General features: G+C 34.1%; 1 protein-coding gene across 1 annotated transcript in view; it reads left to right on the top strand.

The window, feature by feature from the left end:
- The window catches only part of LOC137973125 (uncharacterized), a 176,529-nt gene that overhangs the window by 134,131 nt on the left and 27,137 nt on the right, over positions 1-15,261 (top strand). Inside the window, exons 12-14 of the mRNA XM_068819867.1 lie at positions 3,720-4,022; positions 4,332-4,637; positions 5,256-5,373. Coding sequence (XP_068675968.1) covers positions 3,720-4,022; positions 4,332-4,637; positions 5,256-5,373 — 727 coding nt within the window. The remainder of the gene's footprint in view (positions 1-3,719; positions 4,023-4,331; positions 4,638-5,255; positions 5,374-15,261) is intronic.

Genomic DNA, 15,261 nt, shown 5'->3' with positions numbered 1-15,261 from the left:
AAAATGATCTGTTTTGCCTTTCCACTTCGCCATTAGCCCTCGGCCAAAGAGGTGTCGTGTACCGGTGCCCAACTCCCATTTCCTCGAAATATTCTTCTACTTCCTTGGATACCAGATTTGAGCCAATGTCAGTACGAAGTGGGCATCCAAGCAATGAATGATGGCTTTGCTGGTGGTTGTTCAGAGGACATCAACTTCTATTCACTGGCTATAATAATCAACAAGTACTAACAGATGTTCACCAGATGGTGATGGACTTAGTAGATCCATGGCAACTTCTTCCCATGCTTGTTTGGGAAGCACTGTTGGCTTCACTGGCGGTGGTGGGACATTCCTGGTAACTAGCTGGTAGCAGTAACACTCTGCACATCTCTCTGCGTCACGGTCCATTCCGGGCCATCAGGCCTTCGTGCTAAGTCTTTGCTTCATCTTAACAACTCCCTGGTGCCCTTCATGCCCCAGACTAACAACTCTCTTGCGAAGACTTTTGGGGGACAACAATTCTTGTTCCTCGAGGAATCACATGGCCAATAAAGGTCAAGTCATTGCGCACAAGCAAGTATGACTTAGGAGCACTGTCCCATTTGCCTTCAATGAGAAAATTTCTGACGGATTGTAACTCTGGATCCTGTGTCAAGATCCGTTCAAAGCTCAGTCTCAAAGCTGTAGGAACAGCATGCAGAGCTACCAAATGCAAGTATCTATCATCTTGTATGGTCTGATCTGAGGCAGATATCTTTGTCAATCGGGAAAGAGCATCTGCTATATTCTTTCTTGAAGGCACATAACAAACTCGATAGTTATAGGGTTGAAGACGCAGAACCCATCGCTCTGTCCTAGCTGAGGGTCTTGACTTGCTTGAATATTTGAATTCAGGGCTTCATGGTCGGTCACAAGTTCAAACTGGGGTAACCAATACAGGTAGAGGTGGAGGCGTTCACAGGCCCGCAACAAGGCTAGTGCTTCCTTCTCCGTTTGACTGTAACGACGCTCCAGTTGACTCAAACTTCGACTGGCATAGCAGATGGCACGACGCTCTCCACCCTTCTCTTGCACAAGATTAGCACTGCCCCAAGTCCCACGGGACTAGCATGAGCAATAACACGGGTAAATGCGTTCTTGTCAAAGTATGCAAGAACTGGAGCACTGGCAACTTGACCCTTCAATTTCTGAAATGAAATCTCCTGGTCCTCTCCCCAGACGAATGGCTCTCCTTTCCGTGCAAGTCTCCTAAGGGGATCAGCTGTTGTCGCAAAATCTGGAATAAACCTGGCATAGAATCCCACGAGCCCCAAGAAGCTCCGAACTTCTGAAGGCGTTTGCGGTTGACTTGCTTCAACAACGGCTCTCACTTTTTCTCCCGTCGGCCCGATTCCATGCTTGCTATGCACAAGACCCATAAAACTACTCTCGTCATTCAGAATGTGCACTTGTCAGCATTCACAGTCAATTGTTTTTCACTAAGTCGCTTTAAAACACAATTTAAATTCTTATCATGCTCCTCCATGTATTGGCCATGAACAATAAGATCATCTGCTATGTTATCTACCCCTTGCATACCTGCCATTGACTGCATGCTAATGTGTTGGCACTTTTTGGGTTCAACATTGACACCAAAGCTTAGTTTGTACCGGACGATGCCATCATGGCTGGCAAGAGCGTTGATATCCATTGAGTCGGCATCCAGTTCAATTTGGTGAAAATCCCACCTCAAATCCAATTTGGAGAACACAGCACTTCCGTTAAGGCTCTCGAGTACCTCATCTACAATTGGTATGGGCAATCTCTCACTGATAATGGCCTCGTTAGCCCCTCCCATACCGACACATAGTCGTATGTCACCTGATGCCTTTGGTGCAACAACGATAGGGCTGACCCATGCTGTGGGCCCCTGAACCCTCTCAATGATGTTCTGTTCAAGGAGTTTATTAACTTTGGCAGTTACCTTGCCTTTCAATGAAAAAGGCACTTCTCACACCTTAATTCTGAACCACTGGAGTTACACTAGGATCAATATGTAGCTTTAACTGGTAGTTCTTCTTTGAGTTTTGCTTTGAGTTGAACCACAAAAGAGCCGTCAACAGTGTTACAGTTCCGTGTATTGACAGTTTCTGCTTGGCCTACAAGGAGAATTCCTAGATCTAAGGCGGTTGAATAACCCAACAAACAACGCCCAGTTTTGACCACAATGAAATCTGCGACAATCTTTTTCTTGCTTATGGAAACTTCTATCTGAAACTGGCTTTCAACTTTAAGTTCTCGGCCTCCATAAGCATACAACGTTTTTGTTCATGGTTGTAACTCTATCTTTGGTGTTTAAGTTCTTGTGCAGTACTTAAGTTAACTAGATTACTTGCTGAACCTGAATAAATCAACATGTTTCTGCTGACGCCACCAATGCTTACAGATATCACTGGCTCAGCAATAGATGACAAAGAACATGTCTGTTCCTCTATAGTGAAAGCAAATGCATCATTCTCACCTGAGTTCTCAAACGACCTTTAACAAAATTGGCCTGTCTTCCTTTACCTGGATGCCCCTGTCTTCCTTCCGATTTTTGGCTGGTGCTTTGTTTTCCAGGCTTCAAGCTTTTCCCTCCTTTGCAACAACTAGCGTAATGACCATGCTTATCACATTTGGCACACTTTTGTCCTCGAGCCAGGCAGCTCCTGTCCCTAGCGAAGTGCCCCTCTTGGCCACCATTAAAACATGTTCCCTTTGGATCCATTTCCCTACGTTTTCAAACCACATTAGTGCTTGTTCCGGGCTCTTGATTCGGAGTAATCATTTGCTGTGCTTGCTCACGCCAGGCTTTCCATTTATGAACTTTATCTAATGCAGCCTCCAGAGTAATATTATTAAGTTCCAGCAATTTCTTTTTCAATTCAATATCTACCAACTTTTCAATCAGTTGATCGCGTAGATTTTCGTTCAAAGATTCACCAAAATGGCAGTGACAAGCTTGTTTGCGTAAACGGACAATGAATTTGTCATCTTTTTGCCCCTGCATTGGTGCTAGTTGACGAAAAGCATGCCCTCATACGGGACATTGTCGTGGGCTCGAAAATGAGCATCCAGTTTTCGACGACACACTGAGAAGGCATTATCGGTCTCTGCATTAATCGGTCCAGGATCTTGAAGATCTTCGTAAATATCTTGAACTTCCATACCTGCTAAATGAAGCATTATTGAGCTTTTTTGCGGGCAGCGTTCGTAATTCCCTTGCCATCGATGTAATACTGGTATGATCGTTTCCAATGTCGCCAACGTTCCATGACCTGAGACGGCGACCCTGTCAAATCCAAAGGAGGCTGCGCTCTTTCTACTGAATTCGCCATCCTCGTCGCCAATTTGTAGGATATCAGAGCCACTTAGGCGAGCCACAAAGGTCTAAACAATTCTTTTAATACAGCAAGGAACACCTACACGATTCACACACCTTGTCTTACATTGCCCGGATGTACTATTGCTCTCATCCGCTGACCTAATACACTACAATATGGCCAAAAATTTCCGCATAATGGTAAATTTTTTCCGCATCCTATCACAGCTATTAGAAGTCCAGCATAGACTAGAATAAGTTCTTATTAATGTTTTATGTGACTTGATTATGACAGAACCTCCTCGAATTTTCTTCAAATTTTCTTATCCCTGAAACACAAGTAATGCGACTTAATGAACAGGGCTCACTTATTGTTTTTTTCTTCTTTAATTTTAAGTTCCCTCAAAAGCTCCCAGTGGATTTATGGTGAAAGCAAGCAATTCTACAAGTATCACAGCATCTTGGCAGCTTCCACCTGCAGACTCCAGAAATGGAATCATCACAGGATTCAAATTGTTTTATAGACAGAAACGCTCTCACAACCAACCTAAACTTCTTAACATTTCCAATGCTTCCATTGGAGCAGAAACTGTCAGCGAGTTGATGAAATTTACAGAATATGAATTTCAATTGTTGGCCTACACCTCGGTTGGCGATGGACCAAATAGTTCTGTTCAGTTGGTTAAAACAATGGAAGATGGTAAGTGGTATTATCATTAATTCATGAGTTTTTGTGCGTTCTCTCTTCACCATTGCGTACCACAAATCTTGTCCTCTTTTGTACAGCAAAATTAAACTTAATTTGATTAGCAATGTAGTGCTTATCCGTGGTCAATCGATTGACTGGCAAGTGGTTGATTGGATGATTTACCACCTGATTAAGATGCTTTTGCTGCTTGATGCTGTTAAAGCCATTGATCCTCAACACATAATTGCACAGATACATTATTTATAGTGTTGATTTATCTCAGTCTATCTTTTATCTCTTAAATTATTTTCTATGTTCCAGCTCCATCAAAACCTCCCAGTGGATTTATAGTGAATGTGAGCACTTCTTCAAGTGTCACTGCATCTTGGCAGCTGCCACCCGCAGACTCCAGAAATGGAATAATCAGAGGATTTAAGTTGTTTATTAATAGGAGAGAGACAGGTGACAAACCAGATGTTCAAGTTATCGATGTTTCCAAAACTTCAGTTTACACAAAGACTATTACTGGATTGCAAGAATCTACAGAATATGAATTGCAGGTGTTGGCCTACACTTCTGCTGGTGATGGACCAAAGGGTTTTGTTCATGTAAAAACAAAGGAAGCTGGTAAGAGTTAAACATGAACTTTACTACACATTGGCTTTCTTTGTATCACATTTTCTTGAAATTTGATTGATTACTTTAAACAAGCCTTGAAATCTGATTGGTTGTTTTGTTTTAATGTTTCTTTGTCATTGGCTGGGGAAAAGGTGAATTTAGTGCAAACAAAGTGGGATTCCTGAATAAATCGCACTGCTGAGAGGAAGGATCATCAGCGATAATACAAAAGTTAAACTGTGCTGCTGTTTCTTTTATATCATTTATGTCACATTGAAATCTGAACTGTAGTGTCTCCGTGTTTATTAGGGGAATAAAAGGCCAATAATATCCAGAGACTAGGGAAAACGTTTCATAAAAAAAAACGTTGCACGGATGTATAATCCATGATAATGTTTCATTTTGCACATTTTTATCGTTGCTGCATGTGAAGTAATCTGCAGATATACCTGTTCATGAGAGTTAAGCGTAATTGTTCCTTCGTTTTAAACAAACGGTTACTCAACTACTTTACATGTAACGCTATCTGACGTTAATCTTAATGTGCTTAGAATTTCATGAAAACTATGGCATTGAAAATTTGATTCTTTCTTGTACCAATAATAACTTGTGCCATTTTTGGACCAGGTTTTTCCATGGCGAGTATTCTTGGTTTTTCCGTGGGCGGTGTATCTTTTCTGGGCTTTCTACTTCTTGTTGGTTTTTCTTGCCATAAAAAGAGAAGGAAGAAGCGTACTGCAAAGTGGTAAGCTTTTTTTCTTTTAACTGATAAGATAATGCAATACTTCTTTTTTAAAACTAGGATAAAATAAAAATGATAATAATGAAAAAGAAAACCTTTTCTTCGTAAAAAATGGACAACTATGAGTTTACAAGATACGGCACCTAATCGTTTCCAGTTCTTGCTCAAAGACGCCGCTCATATCCGCTGGGAAAATCCCAGTCTAATTAGGCAACTAAAACATACGGAGCTTACTCTATCTCTTTAGCTACATTTATGTTTTAGTGTTGTTTTCTGTAGTTTTTGTGCTCACGGTCTAGCCCGTAATGCAAAATGTCATCTGGGTTGTCTGAGTGAGTGAGTGAGCGAGTGAATCACTAAACTAATGAGGTCTTTCTGCAATTTTAACAATTGATGTCCATTTTACAGTTATCTGTTTGCGGCCTACTTGTTGCCTAATCCTTTCTTAATTTTCCTTATAAAAAGAGGAATTTTACGGCAAAATTTCGACAATTACACGTTAAATTGATTGACAAACATGTTGCTGAAACTGGTAGGATTTGAGCGGAGAAACAGCCTTTGGGATCAAAATGGCCATAAAACCTCGCCAATGAGCTTTCATGTTAATATTCCAGCAACTTGCTCTCTGACACTTGCCGAAGCAATTTGCATATTTTTAATTTGTCATGTCGAGATCTCTTATGCCAAAAAATCATAATCAATTGACCATTTGTTTTGTTTTGCTGAAATTGAAAATACAAATTTCTCAGGTTGGCATATTGAAAGCTGCTGAAATGCGTAAACAAACTTTTTTTGGTAGCTAGTTGAAGCAAGACGACATTACAGTGGGTTTTTAGGCAAGGTAATTTGTTCATCTTATAAACAACTTTATTATATAAGTACCGAGATTTACACTCCAAAAAGGATCGAGATAAAAATAGTCTCTTTGCGCTAGAGAAGCCAGCTGATTGGTCATACGATTTTTTTCACTAGTGAAAAACGACATATCGACGCTCTGATTTGCTATGTCGTTATTTTCACTAGTGAAAAATTGTGGTATCAGCCTTTTGATTGGCTAATATGATGTTGAACTTTGGCGTGGTTGGCCTGTACACAGATTTGCTTAGTTTTCTCGACAAAAATACTTCAGAAGATCTTAAAAAGTTTTAAAAGTGCTCAAGCGAGGTATGGAAGGTAAAGATTTCTTTCATTTCAAAAATATTTTGCTATTTGTTTAGGGCTTATGTTCACGATCGGTGTTTTGATAGCCTCACCATGAACACTTACCTCGTTAACTTTATGATCTCTGTACTTATATCATTAACAAATTACTTCATGATTGGCTCGTTTGCACGATTTTTATTACTCACTCGTTATGAAGGATCGTGAAACTCACTCGTTCACTTCGCTCACTCGTTCGTTTATGCGATCCTTCACAACTCGTGAATAAAAATCGTACGCACTCACCAACCATGAAGTAATCTGTATTTATACTTGGACATGAGTAGTATAGTAGATGGGGGTACCAGATCATTCTGAATTTTGTGTTTGCTTTCATATGCACTTTATGATTTTATTTTTACAAATATTTATTACTCTATTTTGCGTTTGATTTTAACCTAATTAATATGCATAAAATTTAACCTTGGGAATTTGCATTGGATTTTGCGTTTGATTTTGCGTTGAAATTTTGCGTTGGATTCAAAATTCACTGAAAAATTAATCTATATGTTTTTCGAACTTTTTTGTGTATGTTTTTGAAAACAATATTACCAAGCACAAAACTACATTAAAAAGAAGCGATTTTTTAAAACATTTAGCTATAAAAAATTGCGAAAAAACGATTCTTAAAAACATTTAAGAAATCTTTAAAAGGCGGTTAAAAAATATATATACACGACGTTTCGACGTTGTCGGACGTCATTATCAAGTGAAAAGGAAATAGTAATAATATTCTTTAAATACAAGAGAAACAAGATTAAATATTCCCATGATCAATCAAATAGAACATGAGAGAATCACAAAGCACGGGGTTTTCCCCGCTGAAAACATAAAATGAGTCATCATCAATAGCTATTGTATTAAAGTCATATGACAGTCATTAACCAATCAAAAATGTACCCATAAATTTATTTTGTGATATTTTTCTGATAAAAGTACAGATCTGATAAATTTTCTGATGCATGAAGTTTGTTTAAATATTTGCATAATTAAAATAGCGTGACATTCGATAAACTTTAGCAGTTGATTTTGTAGTGACCGTAAGCGTAACTTTTGATGCCATTTTCGTGAATATAGCGCTTATCATCGAAGCAGGACAATGACACTTTATTCAGTTCATAGCTTCCAAGTTGATGCAAGTTGCTTCTGATGGTTTTCATTGTATGATACATTTGTTTGTTATCAAATAGCGTTTTTTGTAGTCTTGATGTTTAATATTTTTCCTAATAATATTCTTTTTTATTCCTTTAGCTGTTTTTCCGCCACTGTTATTGTCTTTAATGTATGAATACATTTTAAATCGCAAGCCGATGAATTCTGTGATAGGAATTCCAGAAGCTTCATCTTTGAATTTACCAATCACCTTTTTATTTGCCTTATCATAAAATTTACTATCTTTAAGGTAATCACTCCAAAAGTCTTGATATACATTTATGGTTTTGATTTCATAACTTAGCGAGTCTGTATCAGTGAATAGAAGTTTAGCTTTATTTGCAAACTTATTTTTAATCTAATTGTAATGAAAGTCATACATTAGCGTTTTACATATATCTAAAATACACATACCAACGTGTGAAGTTCTGTTTAATAACAATGATTCTTTAATCTTATGCTCAGCTACAAGATTTTTGTTGAATATTTTACTGCTTACATAAGTTGGTTTTGATGTTAATTTAATCAGTTTTTTCTCATCAGTGACGGGTCTGATATTAACTCGTTTTCGCAAATTTTCCATTGTTTTACCAAATACACTGTTGTTCATAAGTTTGAAGAAATCCTTTTCAAAATCATTTTTGCCATTAGTTCTTTTCTGAGTATTTAAGTTAATATACTGCATCATCCACGGTGATCAAACTCAAGTAAAGTTTAGTGTGAACTGTGAACTTTAGTGACTTTCAATGCTAAATCAATATAAAATTGAAGTGTTTTGTAGGGTAAAACATATTTTTCTTTGTTGTTCAATGTTGGTATTAACTTATGAACAAGACCAGTTGATATATTATATTGATCAGCAATCTTTTTACAATAAGGAGACAACATATCTTTGTTAACTTTGATCTTTTTAGCAGCACATGGATAATCATTATGTAAATTATGCAATTCTTTCGGATACTTAAGGTCAACTTCCAATATTAATACTTTAGTGCCGTTTCCTCCGTACATAGCTAGGTCAAGCTTATCAATTTGTTTTCGAATACATCAGCTAATAAAAGGATGTCAGATTTGAGATACAGGTCGTGATATTCACCCATTGTTTTTAAATTAAAAGTATTCCACACATTTTTTTGCATGTTTATATTGCTCATCAGTCACTGATTGATCAGATAGGACGTTATAAAAATCTTCTTTTGTTGGCAGATGAGGTTCATTGAATTTGTCAAATGAATCCATGAAATCATATGGGTAGATGCCTTCTTTAGACATCAAACTAAGTTTATCAAGTTTATCATCTTGAAACTCTTGTGAGGTTTATTTTAATGCTTCAACGGGTAAATTACTTACTAATTTATCTAGACTTGAACTCATAAATTGAAATGAGTCTATGAAGACTAAATTATTACCAAGCATAAAAGCCATATACTTTTCCATGTTATTGGGAATAGCATTAATATTCATTTGGCATTTTTCTCCGTTTTTGTTTTTGCAAGTGTGATTTTTAGCTATTTCACCAATATTTTGCATTATAAAATGATTGTCATAGCCTCTAAGATTATGAAATATAACTGGTATTTTGTCAGTCAATCTGAAATTCAGGTTACAATCTTGATGAGCGTATTCCTCTGTAAAAACCAGTAACATGACAATGATCTGTTACTGTAATATCTTTATCAGTATATTTTTTGTTACAGATATGACATGAATGAGCTTTTTTGAAGTTTTCTTCACCTTTTTTCGTCATTTTTAATGGCTTATTAAATTTGTATTTAATAATATTTTTACAAAATTTTAATTATTCAAGCATTTTTTCTAAAAATTTGTATGTAGCATTTTCACCTCTGTAAATCTGAACTGGTTTGCTGTATTTGTCATCTTAACAACAAACAACTTTATAGCCATAGCAACAATTAGTATGCTTTTGATAAGCTTCAGTGTATGATTTATAATTGTTAGGCTTACAACATTGTATTTTTCCTGTTAGAGCTTCAAAATCAGCATATATAACAAACGGCACAGGTAGTTGCTTATGCAAATTATTGAACTTTACTTTTGAACCTTTTTCAGGCATTTTGATAGCTTGCTCACCATTAATTGAAATACAATTTTCTTTGTGATTAGTTAAAAGTTGTTCAGAGCTGAAGCAAACAACACATACAAAACAATAGGGTTTTCTTTCTTTGTATCTTGTTTGATTATCGTTGTTTTTTAAGTTTATCAATCCTTTTGAACTGTTACATAATTCATTTGGTAGTTGGATATAAGAATTGCCTTTTATAGGTTCATACTTAACAATATTAAGATGATGACTATCAACAATTTGAATTGACCAACCTGAACCTTCTGAAATCCATTGAGCTATCATGTTTAAAATTTGCTGTTTTGATAAATTTAAAGCTTGTTCAATTTGTGTTTTGTTTATTATTGTCTGTGCTATGCTATTAACATAAGCTGATTTAATTGTTTTTTCTTCGCGACCTAGTTGCTTTTCAGATGTTACCCTTAATGTTTCAACAAATTTTAGTCCTTTCATTTCATTTAACTTTGAACTTTGAACTTTTGAACTTTATTGTCACAATATAACATTACAGTTCTTATTTTTTTTATAGTTGGCCCGCAAATAGTAAATTTAATCTAGGCGGGTCAACTGTGTACAATACCACTACTACAATTTTTTCTTTCTTTTTAAAAAAAAATAAAAATTGGATTTCACTTTTAATAATTTTTCCATTAAATTTTGCTCATTTTTTTCTAAATCCCAGCAATAGAACGCAGTAAGTGGGCATGTTCATAGCCAGCGTTTCATGTGATCGCTCTTTTTTAAAACAAATGTAATTTGGTCTGTGTCTAGGTAGTCATCGCATTGTTCTAGGACCGATAGAAGTAAATTATGAGGCTCATTTTTGAATGTCTTCATAGGCAGAGACCGCATACGAGCCGGAAGTTCATTCCACAGCCTCGGTCCTACGCGAGAGAACGCGGTGCTACCTTTTAGAACGCGAGATTTAAACTTTTTTCAATATGTAATCCAATTAATTTTCTTGTATTTTGAAGTTGAATTAAAGGATCCTTATTGTTAATGATACTAATTTGATGTGATTTGGTGTTTTTGTAAGTTGATTCATAATTTTAGCATATTGTAACTTTGGTGTTTCAAAAAATTTGATTTTGTCTTTTACAGGTGGGAATATTTTACCATATACTGGTTGATGTAGATGTTGATGTATTGTTTTGATATTTTTTTTTAAAAGTGAATCAATTAATTTATTTTTTCCAATAATAAATTAATAAGATCTTTTCTTTTAAATTTATTATAATTTACATTTTTAATTCATTTGTTTATTAACATTAGATTTTATAAAATAATTTTTTTCTTTCAATTTCATTATATTGTTTATTAAATTGATTTAGGCTTTTTTATAAGCAACTAATTGATTTTTATGTAATTTAATTAAATTGTCATATTCATTAATTTTGTTTTTAGAATCCATGATTGGTTTGTCTTCTAATAATATATATATTTTTTAATTTCATTGGTTCAACTTCTATTTCATTATCTTTATCATCAATAAAATTAAAATATCCATATTGATTTTTAAGCATATCTTTCAAAATATCAATGTTTTTACCATCAATTTTGAATAAATGTTCTTTATCATCATAGAAAACAAATTTTAGATATTTATTTTTGATATCATATAGGGCTAAATTAGCTTGATTTTCATTTAGTTTTAAATTCTGATTTAAAAAGTGAATAAATAAAGCTTTCCAATTTTTTGTGTATATTATTTGATTCAATAATTTTTTTCCATTGATTTCTCTATGCATTATAATATACTATAAGAAAATAATCTTTAAATCATTTGAAAAATTCAAATAAATTTTTAATTCATTTGAATTTTTTATACAAAAAAATATTCTATATGTTTTTTTAAAATTTTTTATATGCTTTTTAGATTTAATATGAGTCAATTTACCAGCAAGTTTATAATCTTTACTATTATTACAGATATCACAGCAACAAGGTTTATTCAACATATATTTGCTTTTTAAATTTTTAATAGCTTAACGTCTTTCAAAATCTGTCAAATATTTTCTCATATTAAATAATTATATTCCTATATATTTAAATAACATTTTTTTTTCAATTTTAAAATAATATCATTTATTTGATAGCCGGTGGGATTTGTTATAAAGTGAATATATTTTTGGATTTTAACTTGATTGTTATAATTATCAGATTTAATAATAGTATAATTAAATTTCATTTTATTAGGGAAATAGTAATCAAACATTTTATAATATATTAATAGATTTTTTAAATAATTTTTTTTTTGTGGATGTTTTTTTACTTTTAAAATAAAATAACTAATTTTGTTTGAAAAAAATAATTACATATGTCGCAATAATATTTTGTCATATATTCGATATATAATTAAAAGAAAAGAAATTATATTAATTTTTATATTTTAAAATATAAATATTAATAACCAAAGCAAAAAAAGGCCGATTTTTTTATTAATAAGTTTATTGTTTTGATGTTTTATTGTTTTACAATGCATCCATTTACCAGCTCATTTATAATTATGGTTATTTAAGCATATATAGCAAAACCATTTGCAAATATATACATTAAAATACAATACATTATAATCATAATATTATTGTGCGAATGCTGATTTATATATTTTCAAAATTATATCTACAATGTTTTTTTTATTTTTTGAAACAGCTAAAATGTCATTAGTTTTTTAAATATTGAATTACATAAACATTATCAATTTTGAACATTTTACTAGAAACCATATCTGGACCAAAAACAATAGCATATTTTTTATTTTTTTTCACATTCTGTCTCTAAATGTTTTATCATATCATCAATATCTTTTTTAAAAGCTGGTGTATCTAAGCTTTTAAAACCAACTTTCTGGTTTTAGAGTGATATATACATTTTTTTTTTAATATTCATCAAATCTTTCATTGCTATCCAAGAATTAAAGTCATCAGTATATCCTTTCCATATCACTAAAGCTTGTTTTTTCTTATAATCTCTTTGTCAATTCTGAATACATCTTGTTTTGCTTTCAATAATTCAGCCTCATAAATATAAAAACTGCCTTGTATTTCCTCAATATTCAAGTCCTTTGTTTTGTAAGTTATTGGATGTGTATTTTGTATTTTGTCAAATGTGAATATTGCTTTAGTCAAATTTGGTGTATAACCTTTATGAAATGTTTTTCTTTTATACTTTGATATTAAAACCTTATCACCAATTTGAAATTTTGCTCGTCGCAACTTGAATTCGGTAATGAGGAGTTTAGAGGCCAAGGGGTATTTCTCACTATTTCGAGCTCTCTCACCAACCATCTGTCTCCCGCGTCTTGCTTCTCTGGCACTACCAGCATTTGTTTTATTTTATTTTTGGCAAATTCTGACGAAATGGAATTTCTTGCTTTGTTACACTTCACTACCAAAGATTTGCTTACTTCTTTGGCATCTACGACTTTTTGCCATTTATTCCCAGAACTGGAGAGATTATCCAAAAGGTCGTGTTTGTTTCTTGAACTCTCTTGTGTAAGACTTGCGCTTGCTTCTTCCACGACGGTTTTCAGCGCGTTCCTATTCCTGACGAGGCGAACGATCCTCTTCCTGTTGACTAGCTTCTTGTTGCACATATAGATCCACAGACTCAATTTTGAGAGCTGAAGTGGATTTATCCAGTGAGTCAACCTCAACTTCGGGATGTTTATTCTTCGTATGCATCTCTAAATGCCGCTTTCTAAAAAATGATTGACTGCACTCCTGACACTTGAAGTCAGAAGTTGACATCTTATCAAGGTTTTGCAATGTTTCAGTGATGCCATACAACCCTCCATTCTTCAATTCCACATTCTTCTGAAAGCCACAATCGAATAAAGTCCGATTCATTTCGAGATAGATAAGAAAATTGATAGAAATAGCGGTATTACGGTGTACTTTGAGAGTGCCACGAGGAAACATGGACACAAGGGGCCGGGGACCAATGCTGGCTGAAGTGTCGAGTACATGTCAGCGGTCATCCTGTTGAAAACAAGGGACGCCTTGTTGAGTTCTATCCTTGTGTGTCAAGTCTTGTCTTCGAAAGACTTGGCTAAAATCAAGGCGTAAATCCGTCCATTTTGTGACAAGTCTTCAACGTATGTTACACCTTAAAGGTTAATAACAATGGGGGAAGAGCATGAGGTATTTATTGAGTCCAGTGTTTGGGGATACCATGCGTATTTTGTGGACGCTTCTGTTGTCATCGGCGAGGTGCTTACTTGTGAGAGAGAGCATGACAATGTGCATGACAAGTATGCTATAGCTGTGCAGAACGAAGACCAGACATTGTTTGGCCATGTCCCTATAGAGCTTTCCAAGATATTTAGCCGTTTTTTACGGGACTATGGGGAGGTTGAGGCAGAATGTATTGGAGATCGGTACAACAAAGGCGATGGGAAAGGGCTGGAAATTCCCGTGGATTATAAACTTAAAGGAAATGACAAGTACCTAGAGAAATTGGTATCAAGAATAAAGGGAAGTGAATCAACTTCTGGTCTTAATATTTCAGAAGTAAAGAAATGCACCTGACAAATGTTTCAAATGGCTGAACTTCAAGGAACACAAGGTCCAAAGAAAACAATTACAGACTTCATGAGACTTCTTTTACAGTATTTCACATTACAGTGTATTAATTTTTTTTTTACAAAGTTGTAAGTTATTTTACAAAGTTGTTTCTGTAAATGTGTTTTATTTGTGAGCAATGAAGAATTTTCTGTTTCTCAAAGTCACCAAAGTTATACTTTTTAGTTAAAAATGCTTATGAAAATATCCCATAACTCACGTATAAGAACCTAATAAATTTTAATTGGCTAAAAAGGTTCTTATATTTTGGGGTATAAAAATGGGAAATTTCTGCCAGCAGGTTCTTAAATCAATAGGTTCTTACATGCGTGCTTTTACTGTATCATGCATGTCGAAAACTTTCAAAAGATCATAATATGAATTACCTTTGTTCATTTCATTTAAAAAATGCAAGCAAGAATACCCACAAGGTGTCGTCATAATATTTTGTATTTGATTGTCTTGATGTACTAATGTTAATTTTTTTATTCTGGAATGATTTACAATCTCTTGAAATGGTGCCATACCAAAACTGTCAAAATAATTTATTACACCATCCTTTACATAAGTAGCAGTCCAATGAGTGCCACTCATATATAATGGTTCAAGATTGTAAATAAATAATGCTTGTTTATGATTATGAGGAGCATTTTCATTTCTTGATAGCAGATCATTTATTGGTATATGCAAATATTTACACCATTTTTTAAAATCATGATTGCTTAATGGAATATTATTATGAAATTTTGGTTTTACAGTATTGCTCCTAAAATTAGAATATTTTGAAAAGGACTGTTTGGACCTAACAATAATCCTTTTCCTTTTTGAACTTTTTTTTTACCTCTTCCTATTTTATTAGGATATGAATAAAATGGAGGTGGACATTTTGGGAAA

The sequence above is a fragment of the Montipora foliosa genome, chromosome 10, assembly GCF_036669935.1.
Source record: "Montipora foliosa isolate CH-2021 chromosome 10, ASM3666993v2, whole genome shotgun sequence".
In the NCBI taxonomy this organism is placed as follows: Eukaryota; Metazoa; Cnidaria; class Anthozoa; order Scleractinia; family Acroporidae; genus Montipora; species Montipora foliosa.
This window is presented reverse-complemented; position numbering and strand designations above follow the sequence as displayed.